General features: G+C 35.0%; 6 protein-coding genes and 1 non-coding gene across 16 annotated transcripts in view; 4 read left to right on the forward strand and 3 right to left on the reverse strand.

Moving 5' to 3' along the window:
- The window catches only part of sws (patatin like phospholipase domain containing sws), a 31,437-nt gene extending 30,317 nt beyond the window's left edge, over nt 1-1,120 (reverse strand). The window contains exon 1 of the mRNA XM_090119366.1: nt 925-1,120. Coding sequence (XP_089975492.1) covers nt 925-1,026 — 102 coding nt within the window. The 5' untranslated portion in view covers nt 1,027-1,120. The remainder of the gene's footprint in view (nt 1-924) is intronic.
- Nucleotides 1,121-1,657: 537 nt separating this feature from the next.
- On the forward strand, nt 1,658-4,254 carry LOC149909369 (uncharacterized). Of its 2 annotated transcripts, XM_090117344.1 has the most exons (6): nt 1,658-2,321; nt 2,495-2,587; nt 2,921-2,986; nt 3,189-3,257; nt 3,605-3,676; nt 3,810-4,254. In XM_090117344.1, exons 1-6 carry the CDS (start codon nt 2,027-2,029, stop codon nt 3,944-3,946), a joined length of 732 nt encoding a protein of 243 aa, XP_089973470.1. In that variant the 5' UTR covers nt 1,658-2,026; the 3' UTR covers nt 3,947-4,254. The 2 variants fall into 2 exon arrangements, with proteins under 2 accessions (XP_089973470.1, XP_089973480.1); XM_090117354.1 differs by lacking the exon at nt 3,189-3,257.
- Nucleotides 4,255-4,610: 356 nt separating this feature from the next.
- Nucleotides 4,611-14,291, forward strand: LOC149909370 (RNA-binding protein 1-like). Of its 9 annotated transcripts, none has more exons than XR_016458570.1 (5): nt 4,611-4,786; nt 4,884-5,092; nt 5,713-5,775; nt 11,352-11,741; nt 12,141-12,280. XR_016458570.1 is itself a non-coding variant. In XM_090119359.1 (5 exons), exons 2-5 carry the CDS (start codon nt 4,884-4,886, stop codon nt 14,061-14,063), a joined length of 519 nt encoding a protein of 172 aa, XP_089975485.1. In that variant the 5' UTR covers nt 4,611-4,786; the 3' UTR covers nt 14,064-14,291. The 9 variants fall into 9 exon arrangements, 7 of the variants coding, with proteins under 7 accessions (XP_089975485.1, XP_089975488.1, XP_089975483.1 ...); XR_016458569.1 differs by having other exon boundaries at nt 12,132-12,272; XM_090119359.1 differs by lacking the exon at nt 11,352-11,741 and adding an exon at nt 14,057-14,291 and having other exon boundaries at nt 12,132-12,371.
- Nucleotides 5,494-5,630, forward strand: LOC149909371 (small nucleolar RNA SNORA53). The gene has a single exon (XR_016458629.1). It is a non-coding gene; the product is annotated as a small nucleolar RNA SNORA53 (small nucleolar RNA).
- LOC149909372 (uncharacterized) lies at nt 9,281-10,541 on the reverse strand. Its single transcript, XM_090120138.1, has one exon. It carries the CDS (start codon nt 10,505-10,507, stop codon nt 9,281-9,283), a length of 1,227 nt encoding a protein of 408 aa, XP_089976264.1. The 5' UTR covers nt 10,508-10,541.
- Nucleotides 14,292-15,174: 883 nt separating the features above from the next.
- LOC149909373 (nucleotide sugar transporter SLC35B4-like) lies at nt 15,175-16,819 on the reverse strand. The gene is made up of 4 exons (XM_090117362.1): nt 16,656-16,819; nt 16,457-16,578; nt 15,974-16,238; nt 15,175-15,612 (listed from the first exon to the last, which is right to left on the reverse strand). The coding sequence occupies exons 1-4, from the start codon at nt 16,815-16,817 to the stop codon at nt 15,250-15,252; spliced, it is 912 nt and encodes a 303-aa protein (XP_089973488.1). The 5' UTR covers nt 16,818-16,819; the 3' UTR covers nt 15,175-15,249.
- A 1,545-nt stretch (nt 16,820-18,364) lies between these two features.
- The window catches only part of LOC149909374 (uncharacterized), a 64,324-nt gene continuing 57,870 nt past the window's right edge, over nt 18,365-24,818 (forward strand). Inside the window, exon 1 of the mRNA XM_090119365.1 lies at nt 18,365-18,725. Within this exon, the coding sequence (XP_089975491.1) occupies nt 18,671-18,725 (55 nt within the window). The 5' untranslated portion in view covers nt 18,365-18,670. The remainder of the gene's footprint in view (nt 18,726-24,818) is intronic.

Consider the following 24,818-nt stretch of genomic DNA (forward strand, 5'->3'; position numbering starts at 1 on the left):
AAGATAAAAAAAGAGTTTGAAAACTATTTACATATAGTAATAGATTTGACTATGGAATGTATTTAAATTAGAAAAACCTTATTTATTTAAGACTTTATTAAATTTAATATCAGTAATTATTCTGTTTCATTAAATATTCTGTTTCTTCTATGTGCATCGTTATCATTGTTATTATCAGTTTCTAAGTTATATATTTTAATTGTTTACATTGTAAATTAAGAAATAACATACCTACAAAGCCAAATAAAAATTTGTGAGTTTAACATGTAAATTCAACAAGTATGAAAATAAAGTACTTAAACAATAATTTATAGGTATTTATTGTAATAAATGAATATAAGGTACCTACAAAAAAACAATCTCATAATATTGTAAGGATTCACTATGTCCTTATCAATTATTATTATCAATTAGGTATCAATTGTTTTTAATTTATTAAAAAAAAAGTAATATCATTGCAGCAGAGACTAATTCCATATTATAAACTTACAATTTGATATTAAGACTTTATTGGTGATAAATTAATTAAATTAAAAGCCATACTTTTGATCATCAAGGACTTTTAAATAGGTAATTAAATGAAATTTTATAACAGTTTTCTAACAATCAACCCTAAAACTATGAACGGAAACATGAATTGTTCAACAAATCCTATAGAAATTGCAATACAATGGTATTTTCATTCAATTATTGTGTAGTTTTAATTGCCTAACAAAGCGTGTCGGATAGTTTATGTTGTCGTATTAAATCTTTACTGTTGACGATTGATTTCAAGGATATTACAGGCTATTATTAAATTAGGTGCTCTTATCTAACAATGAGAGCACTTCCGGGTAGCACGTTTTCAACAAAGCCGCTTGTTAAGAAACAGTATAAAAAGTACGAAAATGAAATAAAAACTAAGAAAATCAATATATTACTCACTTGATTCTCTTGAAAACTATTCGACCATTCCGATGTCCACGTTTTTACCGCGAACATATCAGATTTATCATTGATGTTATTTAAAAGGCCTACAACATCCATTTTTATTGAAATTAACACTTCTCAGATAAATTTAATTGAGAACGCGCAGCCATCGCAGAGCACCATCAGCTGTTTGACAAAATGACAATGGAACTGAAATAAGAAATTAATGTAATGTCAATAAAGGAATAGACAACATTTGACATTAAACCAAAAACAATATTATCAATTGAATGAAATGAATGATGAATGAATGAATACAAAAAATGAATTAGAGCTAGCGCGCAAGAGCAACTTTTGTCTCCGCAACTATTTTGTCTCTTCCATCAACTCTTTGGGGAGTTGCTCTTAATGTGAATCTATCTTGATTTTAATTATTATTGAAAAATTATAATATACACAAACTTGGGAGGGATTAGATGCAAACATTTATCGAACAAATTCACTAAGAAAATCACGTATCACTTTAGGGCCATTAAATATCTTTTCTATTATATCCACAGAATATATCTTATCAACATATTATTTTAATGTAGTAAACACTGATAATTATTTCGTGTATGCTTGAAACTAGCAACCCTGCTGTTATTCATATTTCATAATTCATTCATTTCTAGACAGGGCCCTGACAGCCTAGTTTCAAAATGGCTAGTTGTGGCGCTGCATTACTTCCTGTATTTTTTTTTTTTTTCTACTTGTTTCCGGCTACGGCGCCATTTTGAGAAGCCATGTTATGACAATTGACAATTGACATTTATTTGAATGAAACGACCATTGTGTCTATAATTTAATTATTTTTTCTCGATTTTCACAATATAATAGACTTAAACGCGCAGCTGCTTATGTATTACGTTTTATTAATAACGCGCGAAATAAAACTAATAAGTGGACAGGTTTATTATCAGTCGAATAACTGAGTTGAGTGTACTGGTGTTTTGTGTATTTCCTCTCTTTTTGCTTGAGTTGAGATCCAAAATATCCAATTACTCCTTAGTTTTTTGATACGATACCTTCTACTAGTCTTTATAGTGTTCTACTGTAAAGAAGTGCTAAATTTGCCATGGGACTATTAAAGTGCTGTGTCGGTGGTTGCACCGCAACCAATGCGACGAATCGGCTTTTTTGTTTTCCGCAGAATGATTATTTGAGGAACCTGTGGATGTCCTTTCTGGTGCCCACTAATTCCTCCCTCATCGGATTGTCGAAAGATCAACTTCGACACAAACGCGTTTGTGAGAAACACTTCGATAGATATCAGTTCGATGAAGAAGGCAAGAGGCTTAGGCATTCATACCCATGCCTATTTACGCATGACGAAATAGCGCACGGCGTGCCCCTGTCTTCCAGTGAAACTGGTGAGTTCTACCTGGAGCTATAAATAACATGATTAAAAATTATGTAAATAGCTGATATTTGGTAAGACAGGTTTTATGGCTCCAAACAAATACTTTGACATACTTTACATACCTTCTATTTGTGTTTGAATTATATTTTTAAATGTTACATAATATGTATTTACTTGTTACAGTACAAAATGCTCTGAGTGATCACAATTATCACAAAGTGGAATCAGATGAGAATGAAAATATTACAGATAATATGTTGGTCATTGGAAGGGCAGGTATGTATTATGCACTCAAATTTTTATTTAAGCTATCCTATAATATGGTATTATATTTAACATAAATTATAATATAGTAATCAGGATAGGATTTTATAAGTTACGAGCTGTGCTCCACGTTTTCACCCGCGTGGCTCCGCTCCTTTTGGTCTTAGCGTGGTGATATATAGCCTATATCTTCCTCGATGAATGGGCTATCTAACACCGAAAGAATTTTTCAAATTGGACCAGTAGTTCCTGAGATTAGCGTGTTCAAACAAACAAACAAATTCTTTAGCTTTATAATATTAGTATAATATATAGTATAGATTTATATAAGTTCTTTGGTTTTAGGTGATGATTATCATGAACATCCATCATGCATTCCAGCTATTCCAGTTGTTATGAAAAGACCTACAGGTATGTGATTTATGATAGTTTATAGGTTGATAAATCCATGTTTGTAAATTTTAGTAAGTTTTTTATTCATGTTCTCAGATTTTTCCTTAAAACTGTTTTTAAGAGAATTCCATTAGCTGTTATTAGATTCAAAGTTTCATATGTATGTAATGTTTGTAGGTACTTTATATTTAAAAGTAATTGTTTTGTTACCGATTTACAGATATGGCAGACCAAACTTCATGTTCCTTAAGCAAAGAAATAGAATTTCATACTCTTTGTGAAGATGCAGGTTAGTATTTGGTTTTATTTACTGGTTAACTTTGATTTTATTAGTGCAGATTGCAAGAGACATGGGATTTAGAAAAAGGTTTTTTTTTAAGGTTGACAGATGCTAAAAAATGTGGTGTTCATAAATTATATACTAACACATGTAGGATCACACAATATGTATAGTGTGCACTTGCACTATCTTTAAGTTTGTGGTTACTTAGATATGTTTATTGTATGTGACTTATCAATCTCACAGTTAAACTGCCATTGTTTAAATCTGGGGCTTACAACATTTGAATAGGAACTGTGGAATTGTCTTTGTATGGATGGGCTCACTACAAATACTAAAATAACTTTTATTTTCAGGAAATATAACTGAACCCACAGTAGAAGAAAAAACTACTCATGAAAATAAGAGTATCATACAAAAGCGTAAAGGTAATTTATTATTAGTAATATAATGTACATTACAAGTGCTTTTCACATCTCTTTCAGTGATAAAATTATTATTATTAACCACACCACCACAATGAATCATCAAAATAAATTGAAACATAAATTTTGTTTTCAGATTTTATGAAAAAAAATTGCCCAAAGAAAAGAAAATTTATGAAGCAAATAACCAAAATAACTGCTGATAGTTTGGGTAAAACAACCACACAAAATCTTAAACAGGCTGCTGCCTATGGAAATAATGAAGTATTGTAACTAAATTACTATTTTAAAAAATAGTAATTTAGTTTATCCAAGTTCCAAACTTCTAGTGTTGTACAGGGAAGCAAGTTGTATAATACATAATTATTTAAACGATAACTGTATCCAAAACAAAATTGGGGCAAATATAAGAGAAAAAATTCAAGATTTGGAGTTTTCCTGATTAGGGTGTCAGAAAACACACAAATGTGTTTAAAAAAAATGTTTTTAACATATATTGTTAGGCTTCATGTCCATAACTGGAGCAATATTATAAATAAAATTTTAAAGGGAGCTATAGAGGAGAGATATGTGCAAAAAATGGCAGGGATCCATAAAATTGCTTTAATGAAATATAAAACAAATAAATTAAGAAAAAGAGCATTAAATAAATAAACATTGAAAACAAATCTGTTTTATTTTTAATACCTGTTCGCAATAATAACGCTTGGAGCTTACTTAATATCTAGTACCTAGTCTGTGCTAGTACGTAGTATTTTTATCGATACAATGGGCACCTCACTAAAGTATCGATAGTCAGATATAGATATCGAACTGGTAGGCAACACTACTTTTTACTGTCAAAATTGATAAGGCTACAGCAGCGCCACAACTGGCCAACTGAAACTATGGAAAACATCACTGTCGCATCTGTTACGTAGTAACTAATACTTAATCTGTGTTTCTAGACGCTCGTAGAAAGTCGCCACGCTTATTGCGAAGTTGTAGAAAAGAAAAGAATATTATTTGACTACAATACAAGTACAATTGCAACTGTTTAAATAGTGTTATATCTCATAATCTTTTTTATATCTAACTTTCTACTTATATTTGTGGTTAATATTAATCAGCAAGGTATGTTATTATTCTCCACAATCAATGATTTTAAGGTGTGCTCTTTTATCATCGAGTTCAATATGGCGGCTTCATTGAACTTTTAATTTAATTCTAGATGTCTCGCTATCGCGAATGGGACCTCTCGTGCAAAGTATACGTTGGAAATTTAGGAACCAATGCGTCAAAGTATGAAATTGAAAAAGTATTTTCCAAGTATGGCAGTATCAGAAACGTATGGGTTGCAAGAAATCCACCTGGTTTCGCGTTTGTTGAGTTCGAAGATCCCCGCGACGCAGAAGATTCAGTCAGAGGCTTGGATGGCACGTAAGTAGTATTTTAATGTGTAGTCAAATTACCCAATTTCCATCCTTGGAGATATCTTCTCAGCCGGCAGCCATTTTGTATTCCTAACCAACTTTCTTGAATAGATAGTTGTATGTTCTAGATACATTGCGGATTCTGACGATTCGTTTTTATAATGTGCAGCGAGAGGAGAGAAAAAAATGATCTCTAGAACATAAGGAACACACAAGAACTTGACATTTTTAATTTGAACTATAGGCATGGTTGGCTTGTGCACCATGTGTTAATTTAGAAACATATGTTATGAATTAAAGACATTGCTAACAATAAGCAAAGAACAAGTTTTTCCATAATCTAAGAATTGTAATAACTCGTTTAGATTTTTTTTAATGTAAAACAAAATTAGGTTTTATAAATAGATATGCACGCTCCTTAGATCCGTTTCATTATTAATGTGAAACGCTTGAGTCATAAGTGTGCAAGAGCATGGTACCTCCAATTTAAGACTGACATGTGCACTTTTCTCATAGAAGTGCAATTGTCTTGAAATGGGGAACAAACATTCATACATACATGTACATAAAACCTTTAAAAAATATTTGGAAGAACTGAAAATTTATTAGTTAAATTTTTTTTTACAGACGATGCTGTGGCACAAGAATCAGGGTAGAAATGTCAAATGGCCGAACAAGAAGGGATCGCAGGTGTGTCAAGTTGCTTTTATTAGCATTCGTCAAAAAATATAGAAATTTTACCTTAAAATAAAATTTGTATTATGTTTCCTAAGACGTCCGAAGTCCATTTATGAGAGTACATCGCCTTTTTCCCCGTGAAGTCGCTAGATGGTGCTAGTTTTAAGCCCGTCACGTGGTACCGCCGCCAGCGCCGCGAGTGGTGGGGGACAAAACTCACCACAGTCCCAGCAAGCCACCAGAATGTTCTCATTGTTCGTCTCATAAATAATACGGTAGCAGTGGTGCAAAAATAACACCAGGAAGACCTTATATGGACTTCGGACGTCTTAGGAAACATAATACAAATTTTATTTTAAGGTAAAATTTCTATATTATGTGTTCCGTTTGACGTCCGAAGTCCATTTATGAGAGAGTTGTTTGGTATCTCCTGGTGGCTTGATAAATAAACACGCAACAATGTGATGGCATAATAAGTATATATTTATTCTAAAAAAACAAAATATAATCATTAGAAACTGAAAACTATTATATTCGTTGACAGATATTTACAAAATATAATCATTACAAACAGAAAATTATTATATTTGTTGACAAATAAATATAAAACATTAACACCATATAAAAAAAAAAATGTAATTATGTATATCTTATAATTATTGGAAACAATGGCATTTACTCAATCATTAGTAGGTTGAAAAAACCTCGATAAGGATGTCTCATTATTATCACTCTGATTAGTATTGATTACATTACGACAATAAAATTTTCTAAATGTTATTTCATGTCTCCAATTAGCTTTCGCAAGAATATCATTAATTGGATATTTTTCCAAATAGTTTAATGACGCTACTGCCGATCTCACACTACCCGGACTAGCACTAATACCTGACTCTGATAGAGCTCGCTTAACCCAACCACCTATGATAGTGGCTGTAGCTGGTTTTACCGGGTGCCGTGTGGTAATAAACAAATTAGATAGCGGGCCTCTTATATTTTTTGAAACTGAAATTAGAGTTCTAAGCCAAAAAACAGGGTTCGTATTTCTATCTGGTGATGATAAAAGAGTCCAGCTTGACTGTTGATATGTAGAAGAATCGGTTTTAGAACCGAATACGGGATGCAAGGTAATGGAGTCCCCATTATCAACAAAATGTTTTGGATCACAATGCAAAAGCGTTAAATCATGTACTCTACGTCCAGAAGCTAGTAAAAGAATAGTAGCCGCGCGTTTCGATACCTCAAACAAGTTATCTATATTAGGATAAGAGCTCTTTAAATACAAAATAACATTCCTGGCATCCCATATTGGTAACTTGGGTGGATTAGGTCTAGCTAATGAAATAGCCTTTAGGATATGTTTGATTAAGTGATTTGCCGAAATGTTAATGTCACTTATTGTTTCACACACTGAAGCTATCACTGTTTTATGTACGAGAATAGTACGATATGCTAAACCGTCAGAAATATAAAGTTTTGCTAAATATCTCGCTACCTTGGATAGTTCTGGTCGCCGGCAGTCTACATTGTTTTCATGACACCAACTCATCCACCTCTTCCAAATTGGCGCGTAAGTTTTCCTCGTTGAGGCTCTCCAACAAGACAATAAAAGGTTTCTTTCTTCAGGCAACCACGACTCAGTTAATACGTCCCACCCAAAATGAGCCAAGCTTCCAGCTGGAGGTTCTCTATCTGAGCTGGAGGGCGACCTGTGTATGTGTCTATTAGTGTAAGGTCGAGATGCTGAATCCTGGTAGGACGTGTTACAGCACGACTCTTGAGGTCTGGGCGCCAAAAGGGCTTCTTCCACTTGGGTGCTATTATGATGAACTTCCCTTGACACATGTTGAGATGGTGTAAAACTCGGGGCAATAGAGCCGGAGGAGGGAAAATCCACGCAAGACCGTATCTCCAAATTTTGCTGAAAGCGTCGTGAAAGCAGGCGTTCGAGTCTGATAAGTCTTGCGATACATAATTTGAGACTACGTGAGCTGTCTGAGATGCGAACAAATCTATTTGAGGGATTCCCCACTGATTGAATATTGTTTGTGTCGCTTCTTCGAGCAGGTGCCATTCGGAGCCGGCGCGATTGCGCGAGAGATGATCGGCTTCCGTGTTGTACAGTCCCGGCAAGTAGTGAGGGCGCAGTACAACGTTCAGACTGTCCGTCAGTGCCAATAACTCCTTTGTTAGTTGTAGTAATTTTTGTGATTTCGTTCCGCCTTCGTTTTTTATATATGATACTACCGTCTTGTTGTCGCTTTGCAAGAGAACAGTAGAATTTCTTACGGCCTTGGCTGTCAAGGTTACCGCAGCTATGACTGCATACATTTCTTTTAGATTGCAATGCCATTTTAGCTGACGCTGGGACCATAGGCCCTGTAGCGGCTTGCCGTTTACAACTGCTCCCCACTGCACATCTGATGCGTCCGTGACTACGTAATTCACTGGCGTTACTTCGTTGTGGATCGGCGACGGCCGATGAATGTTGTTCAGCCACCACTGTAGATCTGCCATGACTTCGTCTGTAAATAGATGTTCTCGAACTATACCTTTCACTAAAGCATTGCTGTGGCGTTGCAGCGTGCGGCAGTGCAACCTTCCCCGGTGGGTGACGAAGGTTGCAAAGTTGAGAAACCCTAAGAGGCGTTGCGCCTGCTTGAGGGACCAACCGCCGGCTGTCAAACGTGTTTGTAGGCACTGACGAATCCTGCTCACCTTTTCTATTGGCAATTGCTTGAAATTGGCCTCTGAGTTCCAAATTATTCCTAGAAATTCCATCGAACGCGTCGGTGTCAGCATAGACTTTTCTAGATTCATGATCCAACCCAAGTTGGAGAGGAAGTTTATTGCTATTTGAACATGAGCTTCCAAAGTCTTTCTGCACTGATGAACTATCATGTAATCGTCCAAGTAGACCACCAGACGAATGCCGTACTCCCTTAGCTTTTCGGCAGTCCAGTTGGTGACCGTCGCAAACGTTCTTGGCGCTGATGCTAGCCCGAAAGGCAGGCACGTCATCTGAAGTAACTGGCCTTCGTAACTGATGCGCAAATAGCATCGGTGTTCTCTCGCAATTGGCAGATGATAATACGCCTGGCTTATATCGATTTTGGTCATCCAGTCGCCCTTTTGTAAGAAATTGGGCATTTGGTAGTGATGAAACAAATGGAAATGTTTTGGTAACAAATACCGATTTAATGCCTTTAGATTGAAAATTACTCTGTTTTTGCCGTTGCTTTTTGTTATTATAAAAAGTGGGGAGATAAATGACGGAGTCATTGGTGCTCGTTCTAGTACATGATTTTGTATCATGGCTTGAATTTCCATAGACATTAAGGCTGATGTCGGAGTTTGGAATTTTTTTATAATTTCTAGAGTAGGTAGAACTAAGGGCGGTTTGCGATTGAATGGGATGCGAGATGACGTAATTAATTTGATTATTGTTTTTGGCGCATCGGCTTTGACCCAAGACTCTCGATAATTCTTTAGACAACCGCCCGAAAATAGTTTCAAGTCATTTATGTTTATTTCTGCTAGTTTGGTTATATTTTCGCCCCCCCTTTCTCTTTTGCTCACGATCTTCAAAGGTTCGCTTTTTTGAATATCCCTGCTTCGAGTTCTTTGGTTGAAATTGAAAGGTTTTATTTCGCGATGTTGATGCTATTGGTGACTTTGAACGGACATTAAATTTTGAAGCATAATTTGAATGAAATGATTTTTTGTTCTCATGTAGCTTATCAAGCCCGCCTATTTTTTGTATATATGCCGCTAGTAAAGAAGGATTAAATACATACTCCGCAGTGGGAGGAATTTTATCAATATCTTCGCTAATATATCTACCTTTAAATTTTTTTAACAAAGACTTACGACGCGTTTCTATAACTTCCGCTCGTTTGCCGCAGATCATTTGTAAAATATCGTGTGAAACGTTTTTATAATCCGAATCTTTACCGAATAAATCCTTTAGTTTATCGAATAGTGAAGCCGAATTTAAATCAGTATTTGGCTGTGCTGACCAGTTTATTATACTTCGTAAAGCATTATTAACTAATTCGTTTTGCGCTAAAAAGGCATTGGATATTGCGGCAAAACTACGCTCCGTTTGAACACTCCTAACTGAATCGGTTGTATTTTCAAAGCGCCTTAATTCTTCATTTACTCTCAATTCGGAAAAGGCGGGAAAAGCTACGTACTTCTTTTGAATCTCCACGTAACGAACACAATTCCAATCGGAAGAATCGAATCTTTGCAAAGAAACTAATTTCGATACACGGTGTGGGTCTGCTTTTGGTACTACAGGCTCCTTAACGGACACCTCCAACTCCGTTATATCCTTTAGTGAAACCGAGGGTTGTAAAAAGGGATCATTTAACGCGTTATGCCCAATAACAGCCGTTGACGCTGAACAATTTGAATTTAGAGGGCCGTTATTCGCAGCGAGTGTATTATTAACTTGACTCACCAATTGCTGAGACAATATCTCAAACCTGCGCTCCATTTCTCGAAGAGAGTCACGCGACCGGCTGCGTGAGTGCTGGCGGCGACGTTTGCGCGGCGGCGGCAGCTCGTCGTCGCTGGATCCCGAACAAGACGAACTCGCCTCGGAATGCGAAGAACCAGCGTTGTCAGAACGCTCACGAAGTGCTTGGACCTTATCGGCCCGCTTTGTAGACGCGGGGTCGCTATGGCCCGCACGTGGTTGCCGATTTTCTTCGAATAATTCAGCATCTTCGTTATTCATTTTAAAATAACGATAAAAACGCAGCTAAACTTAAATATTCACTGCCCTAATATTCACTTTAAAACGTAACGGACTTAGAAGATTATCTAACACACTAAACTTTCTACTTCAATCTCGAAAGTAAAAGAAAAAAATAAAAAATAAAATGAAATACTGTGATTATTATAAATCTAACGACTTGCGTACGGTTTGAAAAACGACGCAACAATGAGAACATTCTGGTGGCTTGCTGGGACTGTGGTGAGTTTTGTCCCCCACCACTCGCGGCGCTGGCGGCGGTACCACGTGACGGGCTTAAAACTAGCACCATCTAGCGACTTCACGGGGAAAAAGGCGATGTACTCTCATAAATGGACTTCGGACGTCAAACGGAACACATAATATATTTCTCTTGATCTGGGATTTATGGGACATTTCAATATTTATTTATTTACGGTTTCTTAGTTATCCTTTAGAATTTAGCCCTGTTCTATATTTAATATACCTATTTTAAACATGTTTCCTAGCAATATTGTTGTTGATCAGAATAATTGTTCAAAATTTTTTGCTTATGACGATCTTGCCAGGTTATGTGCATTATTGAAATAGATTAATTTTAGAAAGAGCATTTAGTACTCCACACTAACAAATTAATTATACATTTTTAATTGAAGAGGCTCCTAAATCTCAGCTTTTAAGCTTAAATATTAAGTTGAATGTTATTTAAGTTCTTATAATATAAACTATCTCTTTGCTTTTCAAAATGTTTATTATAAAAGTAATTGCTGATTGGCTATTAAAAAGCATATTTAAGTTAGCACAGTAAAGGCGACACTAAATGTGGTGGGTGTTGGAACGTTTGCAGGTCCATTTTATCAACCAACCACCAACACACCAACGACCTCACCACATCTCTTCACAACTACGGCTTTATTACCGCGAACGTCGCCCCGAACTGCGAACACAAACAACGCGCAGCCGAAGCCTACGCGAACTACGCCCCAATTATCCTCATGACAGCTATCACCTAATCCCGAGCCTCCCTTACGGACTCACACATTAGGAACCGACCAATCCTCATTGCGATCCCGACGCTTCACTGACTGCACACTAAACAACGGGGCACCAATATAGAAATACGACAGCTCAGCTCTTCCCATTTTTGACAACTTCCGGTTAAGTCATCATTTGAAGATATCGCCTTTCCCCCTTCGGCCACAGCAGCCTCGACGAACTCCAGGCTCACCAAGTCTCGGTACTTTTTGAATCCTATACTTAGCACTGCCTTACCTTGTATACCTGTATTTAGCACTAGTGGCGATTACAGACCGATTATGACAGTAAATATGTGTTATTAAGTACAAGTGATATTTGTGTATAGTTAAATTGTAATGCATTCCTTACTGGGTTGGGCGGGGGATACACATAGCAACGTGAATATGTTCTTACTAAACTATAACATATTTAGAATTAAAACACAACTTGCCTAACACACAGAGTTTATAATTTAGTCCATTGAGCCCCAAGCGGCCTGATCGGTCACAATAGATTTTCTATTGTGTCTGTGGTTCCTGAGTTATTAGTAGGGACATATCCGCGTTCCGCGCCCGCCCAGTCACAATCTGATATGTGCCTGGTCCTCCAGGTCGCGCAGCCGGAGCCCGAGACGCCGCTCGTACTCGCGCGGGCGCTCCGGGTCTCCACGCCGCTCCCCGTCAGTCCGACGCCGGTCGCCCTCAGTTCGCCGCTCACGGTCTCGCGACCGCCGCAGCCGCTCAGATAGCAAGAGCAGGTATAATAGGACCGAGAAAAGCCCCTACCGACGCTCCGCTTCGCCCAGACGATCCCGATCCTTTGAACGCAGCAGATCGAACAGTCGCAACAGGTATGTATGTGTCCGCCGCGTGTGACTGCGATCCTACATGCAACTAGTAAGAGTAAGTCCACACGGGTTTGACGCACTTGGTGCACTTCTCAACTTGTACACCATGCTCAAATGGTGAACTTAGCAACTTGTACACTTCTCAAATGGTACACTTCGCGACTGGTACACGTCTCAAATGGTGCACTTCGCAAATGGTGCACTTTTTAAGATTAGTTGAGATTTGGAAAAATTGTGTAAAAATGAAAGAATTTTAGTTTTGGATGTTTAATTTTTATAATTATGTCAACACAATAATAATAATTAAACTATACAGAATCACCTTAAACACTATAACATTTTGGGTCATTTTTATTTTTTCAAAAATAAAAATGTGACTCGGATATAATAAAAAATAAAAATAATATAATTATGTCAAAAAAAAGTAGATTTACAGTAAAAAAATATCATAATAAAGATATGATATAATATCATATTATATCAATAACCTTTGTAATATTATTATTTAACTTTTAACTATTACTAATTAAATAAAAGCTTTAAATTAAATCATAACCTGTTTCTTAAAAACAAATTAGTAAAAGTAATAATAAGTAAAACTTTGTAATTGTTACTATTTAATAATAATTAAGTAAATAGCTATTAATTAAATTACTTGAATAATTGGAGAAACGTGATCTTCTTCATGAAATGTTCCACCGCAATACTTCTGTTTTCTAATTTACGTAATAGTTTTTTATATTTTCGATCAAACATCACATATTCTATAATTATTATTTATGATGAATTACAAAGTTTTACTTATTATTACTTTTACTAATTTGTTTTTAAGAAACAGCTAATTTAAAGCTTTTATTTAATTAGTAATAGTTAAAAGTTAAATAATAATATTACAAAGGTTATTGATATAATATGATATTATATCATATCTTTATTATGATATTTTTTTACTGTAAATCTACTTTTTTTTGACATAATTATATTATTTTTATTTTTTATTATATCCGAGTCACATTTTTATTTTTGAAAAAATAAAAATGACCCAAAATGTTATAGTGTTTAAGGTGATTCTGTATAGTTTAATTATTATTATTGTGTTGACATAATTATAAAAATTAAACATCCAAAACTAAAATTCTTTCATTTTTACACAATTTTTCCAAATCTCAACTAATCTTAAAAAGTGCACCATTTGCGAAGTGCACCATTTGAGACGTGTACCAGTCGCGAAGTGTACCATTTGAGAAGTGTACAAGTTGCTAAGTTCACCATTTGAGCATGGTGTACAAGTTGAGAAGTGCACCAAGTGCGTCAAACCCGTCCACACGGCGCGTCGCGGTAGCGTTGCGTCGTCGCACCGCAAATATTTGACGCATAGCCGGCCACACGGGCGCTGCGCCATCGCAGCGTTACTACTACTACTACACCTGAGCGCTGCCGCTCCGACGTCGCAATGAGTACACCCCCTCGCTTCGTCTCGGGGGCTGCTGTCCGTCACGTGTGAACACCTTGGTTATTTGTATGTAAAACGACGCAACGACAGCGCTACGACGACGCAATGCTGACGCGACGCACCGTGTGGACTTACTCTAAGCGTCAATGTAGTTAGTCGATGTTGTCGGTAGTACAGTTGCTGTGGATCTATCGTTGTGCCTTTCAATGTCTAATTGCTTCATTTTATTTTGCAGATATTAATGACGGCATGTCTGTTGAACAAATTGGACAAAGAACTTTGTGAATGTGTGTGCGGTAATTTTAAGATAAATCATACTTTATTAAAAGATGTAGCAGCTTATTTCTTTTGTACATGAACTGTATGTAATTTTTTTCTCTAGACTTAATTTGCTATTGATTGTATTTTCTAAGTAGAAAAATATTTTTAAGGTAACTAAAGTATAAATAATACAACTTTAAAATAATAAATTGTTTTATTTACCTGTAAGCACATTATAAATTCACAACCTAACATGGTCATAAAAGATGCAAAAAAATTATGTATTGCAAATTTGCAACAGCAGTATTGTCTAGGACACATTATATTTTATTTTAGCACTAAAAACCTATAGGAATTCAATCTTATAACTACTATAAGGCGATCCTCACACTGCCCCGCATCATGCTGCATGTTGCGTGACTGCGTGTTTAACGTTACTTGTAAGTATCTCCGTTTGTATAGAAAACACGCACAGTCCAACACACTGAAAATGCAACCACGCGCGTTCATGCGGGTCACGCGCATACACGCGGAGAAACATGCATCCCCGCGCGTAGATGCGGGGCGAGACGCTAGGTATGGCACACCGAATCCCGCAGTGCCGCGCGTGATTTTGAATGGGCGTGACGTATGTGTTAGAATAATTTTTAACAAATGACCCATTTAAAGATCTTGTTTGTAAATAAGGATGTACCCAGTATATTCTATATGCACGATTTCTTTTAATTTGACCGTACAAAAACCAAACAGTTAGTATAATGGCAGCGTCCCGAATGAGTTCCGCACTATTAACCATTTTTATCAAAACTATCGTGATGCTCACACCACAGAGAACGGCGAATAAATGATTAATGAGAGCCGCCGCGCCGTGCGTGAATCTACAAATGCACCTACGCGCGTGAGTGCGCAAAAAACCCGCACGATGATGCAGATCTGCACTCCCGCAGGAACGCGCGTAGGTGCTTCGACATGCAACATGCAGCGTGATGCGGGGCAGTGTGAGGATCGCCTAAATATGATATGGTCAGATATAACTTTACATAAATAATTAATACTTAAATTTCTGCAACCGTGTATATACATTCATAATAAAATTCGAGAAACATGCAACAATTACCTCCAAAATAAATTATATCTATAATATTTCATATCAAGTCTTGGAATGCATCAATTTTCCTTCTTAAAGCTAACAGGTTCCTGTTTTTTCCTTACAAAAAAGTCAAAATAGAAATAAGTTCCAATGAACACAAATAGAGTCCCAACCACATGATATACAGTCAAACTATTCTTAAAGACTATAGACGAAATTAACAGAGAAACAAATTTCCTCACTGTTAAGATAAATGTTACAGTAACAGACGTTTCCTTAGTTGCTAATTCATGGACGGAATGAGAACAATAAAATTGAGAAACTAGATTTAAAACTAGGATAAACCAGACGTTTATCGGAAGACTGCGTATAGTGGAATTTAGTTGTGGAAGAATTCCAAGGAACAGAGGCAGTGGTATTGCGTGCGTGTAGAAAAGCATCTGAAAAAAAACAAGGTAATGTATTACTTTTATATGCAAGCAAGAAGCTAGTTACCACAAATCTAATTTTATAAACTGAGAGCTGTAGTTCTAATTATTTTTCTAAAATAATAGTACCTAGCCCAAATGATTCCTAACTGCAGCTGAATACAAAAGGGCACAAAAGAATAAGAATTGGTTGAAAAATTTATCTCATAGTAACATATAATACTTATTAAAAAAATTAGGACATAAGTTGCTCAAATATGCAAAAATTACAGCAAGGATTTTCTTAATTTTTTAAAATCATTTTAGCCTACAGGCAAATTCCAGCCTTTCATATGCATCACACTTCATTTTATGCATCAAATACTATACCCACCTCTTCCGGATATTTTCCATATTTCGCATATAGCATTTCCTGCTGCAAGCCAGTCAGGGCACCAGTAAACAGTGTTGCCAGTAATATAAAAACGCCAATACACCAGGGTAAAATCTCCCCTTTTTCCTCCACTATAGAAGCACCTCCATACATAGCTGTGGCCACACCAATTGAGATTATTATTGATCCCAGAATGGAATTAAGTTTTGGCACTCTCTTTTTGATAAACCAAGAGACAAACATACTTGCTGGTGATGATGCAGATCTGAAAAATATATTTTTTGTATTGTGGAAAACCTAACAGAATAAAAAAAAACAGATACATATTACATTTTTTATTTTTCCCTTCATTTTAACAAATTTTGTATACTTAGTTACTACTGGTTCTAATTTCTATAGCCATACATTTAGGATTTATTAGATTGCCAGTTTTTATATCGAAACAAACATGCAAGCATTGTATTGAAATGAAAAAAAGTTTACCTGATAATCATATGGAGTGTAGAAGGCACATGCAAAGCATACACATAGTTGTTTGCAACACTTGTAATAAAAAATAAACTAATGAGCAAAAAATATTGTTTCAACGGTATATTCGGAGTTAACTGAAAAAGCAAAAGGCAAACATACAAACAAAAAAGAAACTCAAAAGGATACATTAATAAATGTGTGTCAAACTTACCACATTGTGTTTAATAGTAAACAGTCCTTGAATAGTTATACAAAGAAATTGTAGGAATGTTACAAGATTTGCACAATTTGGGCTCTTTGCCATCATAATTTCCATTAAAAAAGAACTAGCGCAACACCCAAAGAAAACTTTGGGTATTGTTTTGACTATCATTTTGACTATAAATAAATAAATATAGGAGTAATTTTTAGTAATAATTTCTACGATACTACGATATATAATGTAAAGTAAGAAAATCCATTTTCGTAACTTTGCCACGAACACAGATTAATTTATTGTTTACAAACTTTCTTCAAATAAATGTCACAATTATTTGTTTTGAGAATTGACGTATGTGTCAGCTTGACAGTCAAGCATGAAGCAGTGCTGCCAACTGCTCAAATGTTTTCCCCTGAACCTATTTTAAAACCCCCTATATTCAAACCAAAATACTCTCAATTTTTTTAGTAAATGAAAAGTTTATTTAAATATTCAAAGTTGCTATAACATTTAATAGATTTTATAGCAACTTTGAAATAGCTTTAATTGGAAAGAATAGGTAAAAGGGTTATTTAAAAATATTACTTACATAAGATTTTTAAAACATGTTATTTTTTAATGCCTTATTACGAGTACGTCAATACATAAAATCAACAAATACAAAAATAAAACAAAGAAACTCCCTCTTTCATATTATATCCCCTAAATTTAGGGGGAAAAGCCCCAAGTTTGCAACACTGCAGTCAAGAGATTGACAGTGTCAGAGTAATTATTGTGATGCCATCGCGTCCATTTATTGCCAAATTTAGGATAAACATTTAAATTTCCTACCTCTCATCGTCTCTGTAATAGATAACAAAATTAAGCGTTAAACCGACAAAACAAAAATGCATGTGAAGTAAAGAAAGATTAAAGAAATATTCAAACATGTAATTGGCATAGAAATCGAACTTTCCTCCTCAGTTTCCTAGCGTAAACTTATTATTAGGTAAGTAATCAACTGGCATCATCATTTTCATCTTATTTATTTTATGGGATATTTCGACTCTGTCTCTTTTTATGCTGTAAGCTGTTTCAATACATACCAGAAGGATTTTTCCAGCAACGGATCGCTCTCCAAAAAATAAGAACTATCCCCACTATCTATACATTAATGATGCTGATAATTATCAGCATGAAATAATCAAACGTGGAGCTAATGGTTCCTAACCTGTGTTCCTAACCAATATAAAGTGTTGTTCACAAACACCCTAGATTGCAATCAGCTAAGCTAGGCTGATGCTGATGATCAGAATGCTCCAGTTGCTCCACTGTTTGTGCTTTTTTTTATATAACCTCCATATTTATCAAGCATTGTGTCAATGTCGTTTGTATCTTCAGTGACGCCAGTTTATACAATGAACGAATCAATTGCTTCAGATTTTTTTTTATAATACGACGAAACAAACAAAGTAAACATTGATCGAATAGTTATGAATTGATTTCCTATGGTAATTTGTCGCAGTCTCAGAGGAATAAAGTCGCAGTTATTTAAATCTCCAAATATTTCAAGAATATGATGGTTAGGTGTGGTAATTATAAACATATCCTTGCAACACACACCTACAAGTGTCAAAGAAAAATGTTGCTATTTTTATTAAATTCAAAGCAATATTGAAAGGGAAAAGTTTTACGACAGTCGACATCCCACGTTAGCGATTAGTTTGAGTTTACACTTTACAGTACTACGCGGCGCGTTGTTCGCCAAACAGCTTTGTAGATCAGAGACGTGCTACCATTTGGCGCCAAAATGATTTCACTTGGTCGCTTACATCGCAGTGTTATCAAAACATTTTTCGAAATATAATTCATTGAAATTTATATTTTATTTGTGCATCGAAGTTCAACGTTTTATTTTGTGTGTGAAATAACTTAGTGTTGTGCTTTTATTACTCACTTTTACTCGCCTTTTTACACGACTACACGATGCAAACGGTTCTGAATTTTAATTCTATGTTGAGAGTGTATGATTTGGTACATTTACAAAAATGTTGACAGGATTTCTAGTGGTTTCACTTCTAGTAATTCAATCATTTCCATACGGTAAGTTGATTTTTCCTTTAAATATGAATCTACCTACCTATTTGCTGTATTATACGTGAACGTCAAACTACCCGCACATTATCACTAGTTAAAAATTTTAACGGATATCCGGCGATTTCGTAAGATAGACATTATTTCTTAATTATAATAGTTATGCCTATAATTACAATTTGTGGAATAATAAAATTATGTTAGATAGTTTGAAGGCATTTCGGTCGATAGATAGGTATAATAATATTTTATTGCCAAAATTTATAACCTCTTTTAGAAACCATGTCGAAACTATGTTACCTTATTTAAATAAGGAAATCATTTAAACACGCATAAATTTTTGCATTTTCTGTTGCGAGGAACAAAACTTGTTACTTTCAAAGCGTAAAATCACTTTCGTAACCAAACCGTCGGCCAAGTTATAAAACAACATGTTTTTGATCGTTTAAAACACACACACATAAAGGATTAAATAGCCTTTGAGGTCAAATAAATTAGTATATAAAAAACCGGCTTGGTAAGAAAAACAACGGATGGGTACGCCATTTTAAAAATGGAGTTACCGGCTTTTAAAAAAATATTATTTTGAAGGTAGCTAGATAAGAGGTACCTACCCCATATTATTAGAATTCTGATGTGTTCATGTTCATCATTAGATTAAATATTTTATATAAGTAGATACCTACCTATAATACTTAAGCGAACTTTTTATTAACTTATTGTTATAGTCACCTAACGAAAAAATAATATCAGGTTTAACTAATATAAGCGCTGAAATTATAAAAAAAAATCAGTATGTACTACGAACGTATCGGTAGGTACTATATACTTAGTGTTAACTATTAACTTATATTATAGGCAGGTTTTATACCACACTAGCGGTCCGCCCCGGCTGCACCCGTGGTACATATTTAAGTTTTCTCTACATAAAAACCATCCTCGTACTTCAAGGAATATAATAAAAAAAGAATTATCGAAATCGGTTCAGCCGTTCTCGAGTTATGCGCTTACCAACACATTTTGCGATTGATTTTTATACATATAGGTATAAGAAAGATTATGGTCACAGAATAGATAACCATACATTTTTAATTTTTATGTAATCTTGGAATAAAATTTAAGATGTTGTAACTATAAAAAAGAAATTGTTCGATAATAAAATGCGACGATAATAAAGTCAGTCCCTAGTTATTGTTATTTATGTTGATAATAATAATTGACACTCTCACAGACACAGTGTAATGTAATTGGCACTAATTGTAATTGCTAGATATAAAGAACAAAAACACAAACACCAATCAATTTAATGCATGGAAGAACATTGCACACGCGGTATAGGTACCTACCTAGTACCTACTAGGTGAAAAACAATTACATACATGAAAATTTTAAAACAACAGGTTTTTCAAGAGAAGAGATATTTTTCAGTTTAAATCAATAAAATTGTATTTATCTATTTTTAATTAAATCACATCCATTATCAAAAAAAAATTGCTATCTTCTATCTACCAACAAACTTTAAAGATTTACATAAATAAAAGCTTTCATCAAAAAAAGAAATAAATATGAATCACAAAAAAAAAACAAAATGTCATTTGATTGACATTTAGTCCTTGCACTGCGCGCATTAAAAAAAAACATCGATGGATCTGCACTGTCACGGTCATGGACGAATATCAAAATAGCAACTGTAAACAAACTAATATTATCCCGTTGACATGCCTTGCTGCGATAGACTGCATGTCTGCTCTCCACGTGAAATAACTTTGCTTTGATGAACGTGGGGTTAAAATGTTTTGTCAATTTATTTTAATTTTTAAAGAAATATAAAAAAAAAATACATGAAAAATTAGGACAACACACATCCAAAAAAAAGGATTGGAAAATAATTATCAGCAATTAAGATTTTTTTCAATTTTTAACCTCCCATATATAACTCTAGCAGTAAGTACTTACCTAAACATTATTTAAAATTTTATGTACTTACATTCTATAAAATAAATTACGTACGTAAAATTTTGTAAAAGTAACATTATGAAGAGACCCTAGGTGCTAAATTAAGAACACGAAGTTTAAATACGACACACAGATCCGTAGTAAAATAAAACTGAAAATGTTTGTAGGTATGATTTTATTTTACAAACACAGAACTAAATACATACTAATGCAAATTACGATTAAAATATAATTGTGCTAAAATCGTTCCTCCAAAGCCTCGGTATAATTAAATTTTTTGTAAACAACTCTACAAGGTTTTTCGTGTTTCCATTCTCTTCTAAAAAAAGTAGTCCTTGGCAAGGAGAATTTTGTTTACAAAAACACCTCGCATTATTTAGTGTTTATTTCAGATGGAATCTTAGGATGGAATGCAGTGTTTTTACCGTTTTAGCACGTTCGCTTACCATGTAGAAGCATTGTCTTTGATTTCAAGGCTGTTTACTTAATACATAACAGCTATATAGACGCAGATTGTTTGTAATTACCTACAGCTAATCTAATAACTACTGGAAGCTGTATTAATGACAGATGTCCTATAATTGTTTGGCACTACTAGTGTAATCCTAAAGGTGCGTATAAATTAAGCGCGGCAGCCGCGCGAGCCAATGTTCGACCAGAGTTGACGTTCATTTGCTGCGCGAGCCAATATGTAGATATATTTTAAGTTGAACGTAGTTGCCGCGCGCGGCAGGCGATCCATCACGAACATCTCTTCTGTAGGACGCCAAAAGTGTAGTCATTTTCTTTTTCAAGTCAGGAATAGGTATATCCATTTTCTTACTGATTTCTACCCACGCATCATACCTCAGCGATTTATTGTGGTATTGGGAGGATTTGCTGTTCCACAAAAATTCATTAGCGCCATACAATTGTATTAGTAAACGGCACTTTTCGTTGTTCATTTTTACGTATACGCCGCGCGAGCCGAATCACCAAAACTACAAACCGTCCACACGGCGCGCGAGCGAACGCCTGAAGCTCCTTTGATGCGGTCTCAAAAACCGACAGTGAGCGGATCGCCCCGCGGCACGTTCGAGCGCGGCAATGTTCGCGTCGCCGCGCGCGGCGATCCCGTCTACATAGTGCGCGGCCGCCGCGCGCGCCTATGTTCGATGGTTTGCCGCGCTTAGTTTATACGCGGCTTAAGGTTTCATTCAATCAAAAATACAAAGATAACTTTCTATTAGTCTGCAAGTTATAGGTACACATCACAACTATTTTTGAAGTGAAACTTCTTTATCGGGGTTGGAAAAAAATTTTGTGTAGGTAACATTTTTTTCGTTACGCGTGTCATTCGCCATCTTTTTCTTTTCTCTACCACGCGTGATTCGACGTTAGACGTATTTCTGTAAAGTTGCATATAGGTAGTAAATTATTTTTTGAAAAATAAGGTCATAAAGAAGTTTCACTTCTTACGTGTGTACACGACGCCGACATTTTTATGGGTAGTGGGTACCTAGTTGATAACATGATAAAATCGCAAATCGCTGAGAACAAAAACTTTGACGACACAAATATATCTTATCTCAAAAAAATTATCGAACATAATATCAGGCATACCATAGACCGTACCTACCCCCTAATAGGAGACCTTTTTCTATATAGTGGTAAACAAAGAAATAATTTTCTCTTACAAAATGGGGCCAAAAAACTAATTCCACACATTCTGATTCACGCTTTTACAGTGAGATATGAAATAACAGTTATTCCGACTCTTACTCTAGTTTTAAAGACAATAGTCACGGCTTATTTGTAGATCTAAAATTGTTCTGCCAAATATTTTCTAGCACATAAAAACAATTTTATTCAGACACAAATAACAAGAAACTTTTAAGCAAAAGTAAACCTTGTGTTAATAGATTTAAAATTTTAAACAACATTCAACGTAAGGTAAGATTAAAAAACTCATAACATCAATGTACGAAAATAATAAACAGTTCAATTTAGGAACAGTATCGTAGACAGTTACAGATTTTATAACCATCCATTTTTGACCCCTGGTTAACTGGACTTAATTTGTTGCAAATGACCTCTAGTATAACCCCTTTGAAGGATCACGTCGAATTTCCAGTCACCCTGTATACTTGTATAGAGATAGACTATAATATGAAGGCAAGACACAGGTTTAAAATGTAGTTGATATTTCACAAAACATTTTATACTAAAATCTTGATATTGTTATGCATGTGAAACCGGTATTTTTACAAAAACAGGTCCATATTATGCTTTAATGATACCAAATTATGCTAAATTTATTTTAAAAGAATTGAAACTGCAGTCGCTATGCTGACTTCATTTTAAATACATGATGCTTCGTTACGTAAACGCATTTATTTTATTTTTAGGTTTAAATTATTATAATCTTCTCAAGGTTTTGTAATTTGGTGAATGAAAGAGATGAATATAGTTTGCAGTGATTCTCTTCAAATGCTGTGTGATGGACATTGGACACGCCCTTCGAATGTCGATATTTTGCATAATAATCTACTCAGGTATTTCAAACAAAATCCTACTAAAATCTATTTTTATTTTATTATTAAAACAGACTCACACTTGTGAATTATCACAAACACAGCCGAAATATATTGTTATGTAACATTTTATCGTAATATTGTAAAAACGAAGGATTCGTTTGCTTATTTACATCGAATAGGCTCGAAAACTCAGGGACGAATAAAAAATAATTATCTTTAGAAAGATAATTAAGAAGTTACGAAGATAGTTACGAAGGCTATATTATAAACCAATGATTATCAGGCCGAAGCCGGGGCGAACAGCTAGTTTAAATTACATACTGTAATAAACACCACAGTTTATCACCTCATTTTAGAAACAATCTTAACCCACAGAACTAAATATTAAAACAAAAGCTATTTCCTAACCCAGTAGATCGCAACATGCGTTGCAAGTGTGCCAACAAACGGTCTGACTAACTGTCCCCTGAGAACCTTCACACGAGAAGATGGTAGCCTACTTCGTAAGCATTAAAATCGTGAAATACTTGCTGCAATGTATTAATAAATATGTGTAATAATTTCCACGATTAATCAGATTGTGAATTTTAAAATCTCGGCATTTTAAATTAGTTACTTACCGGGGCATTTTAGAAAAGTTCACCATTTTACGTTACCAAATTTCATATTTTCAGTGTTTTTTGAAGTGAAAACTTCTTTAGCGGCGTTGAGCACTTTTTCTGTAATGGGTATCAAATCTTAAACTCGCGTCAGGACGCGTGACCTGATCGAAAAAGCGTTACCATTCCAAAATATCAAACATGCTGAACGTTAATAATCAAGTTTTCACTTCTGCCGGCACTCCCGGAGTGCAACCCGTCTTTTTTATATTTTGTAAGTAAATACGTATGTATAAACGTATACCTACGACAATTTTTATTATTATCGAGTTTTGTTAATTTCTAGATTTTTGAAGTGAAAACTTTTTTAGCGGCGTTGACTGTTGAGCACTTTTTCTGTAATGGGTATCAAATCTTAAACTCTCGTCAGGACACGTGATTCTCCCGGAGTGCAACCCGTCTTTTTTTAATATGTATTATGTAAAGCTAATTCCCATAAAAATCAGAACTTGACTTCAGTTAAAGTGCAATAAAATCTCTCCTATAGGAGAGATTTTATTGCACTTTAACAGGAGCAATAAAAATAGGAGCAATAAGTCTTATTACTAAAATCAATATTACTCCAAGGTTCCAACAGTTTCAATTCCTGCTAAAACCAATCAATCGAATCAATACCGTTTCCTCAAAGATTTCCTATTTCGTAATTGATAAGCGTGTGTTTTCACTTGACCCTTGATATGGCTGCAGAGTCACTGTCAATGCTAGTGGAATGTTTTAGTCCTCAGAGGGTACTGGACTGTGACGTGTGTAATTAAATAAGTATGATATACCTACGTAATTATGTAGATATCTATACTAATATTATAAAGAGAAGGGTTTGTATGTATGTTTTTCACGCATAAACTACTGGACCCATTTTGATGAAATTTGGCACAGACAATCTTTAGACCCTGAGAAAGAACATAGGCTACCTTTTGTTGCGAAATATTATGTACCACGGGCGAAGCCGGGGCGGACCGCTAGTACATAAT

Source organism: Colias eurytheme, chromosome 3 (assembly GCF_061535395.1).
Source record: "Colias eurytheme isolate Ceu_HAF_F1 chromosome 3, ilColEury1 Martin Lab GWU primary, whole genome shotgun sequence".
NCBI lineage: Eukaryota > Metazoa > Arthropoda > Insecta > Lepidoptera > Pieridae > Colias > Colias eurytheme.

Coding starts and splice junctions, on each gene's coding strand:
- LOC149909373 (XM_090117362.1), bottom strand. CDS start 16,817: ATGATAGTCAAAACAATACCCAAAGTTTTCTTTGGGTGTTGCGCTAGT. Junction 16,579..16,655: donor TTACTATTAAACACAATGTG/GTAAGTTTGACA, acceptor TTGCTTTTTCAG/TTAACTCCGAATATACCGTT. Junction 15,613..15,973: donor ATGGAAAATATCCGGAAGAG/GTGGGTATAGTA, acceptor GTTTTTTTTCAG/ATGCTTTTCTACACGCACGC.
- LOC149909369 (XM_090117344.1), top strand. CDS start 2,027: ATGGGACTATTAAAGTGCTGTGTCGGTGGTTGCACCGCAACCAATGCG. Junction 2,322..2,494: donor CCTGTCTTCCAGTGAAACTG/GTGAGTTCTACC, acceptor TACTTGTTACAG/TACAAAATGCTCTGAGTGAT. Junction 2,987..3,188: donor TGTTATGAAAAGACCTACAG/GTATGTGATTTA, acceptor ACCGATTTACAG/ATATGGCAGACCAAACTTCA.
- LOC149909372 (XM_090120138.1), bottom strand. CDS start 10,507: ATGAATAACGAAGATGCTGAATTATTCGAAGAAAATCGGCAACCACGT.
- LOC149909370 (XM_090119357.1), top strand. CDS start 4,884: ATGTCTCGCTATCGCGAATGGGACCTCTCGTGCAAAGTATACGTTGGA. Junction 5,093..5,712: donor GTCAGAGGCTTGGATGGCAC/GTAAGTAGTATT, acceptor TTTTTTTTACAG/ACGATGCTGTGGCACAAGAA. Junction 5,776..12,131: donor CGAACAAGAAGGGATCGCAG/GTGTGTCAAGTT, acceptor CTGGTCCTCCAG/GTCGCGCAGCCGGAGCCCGA.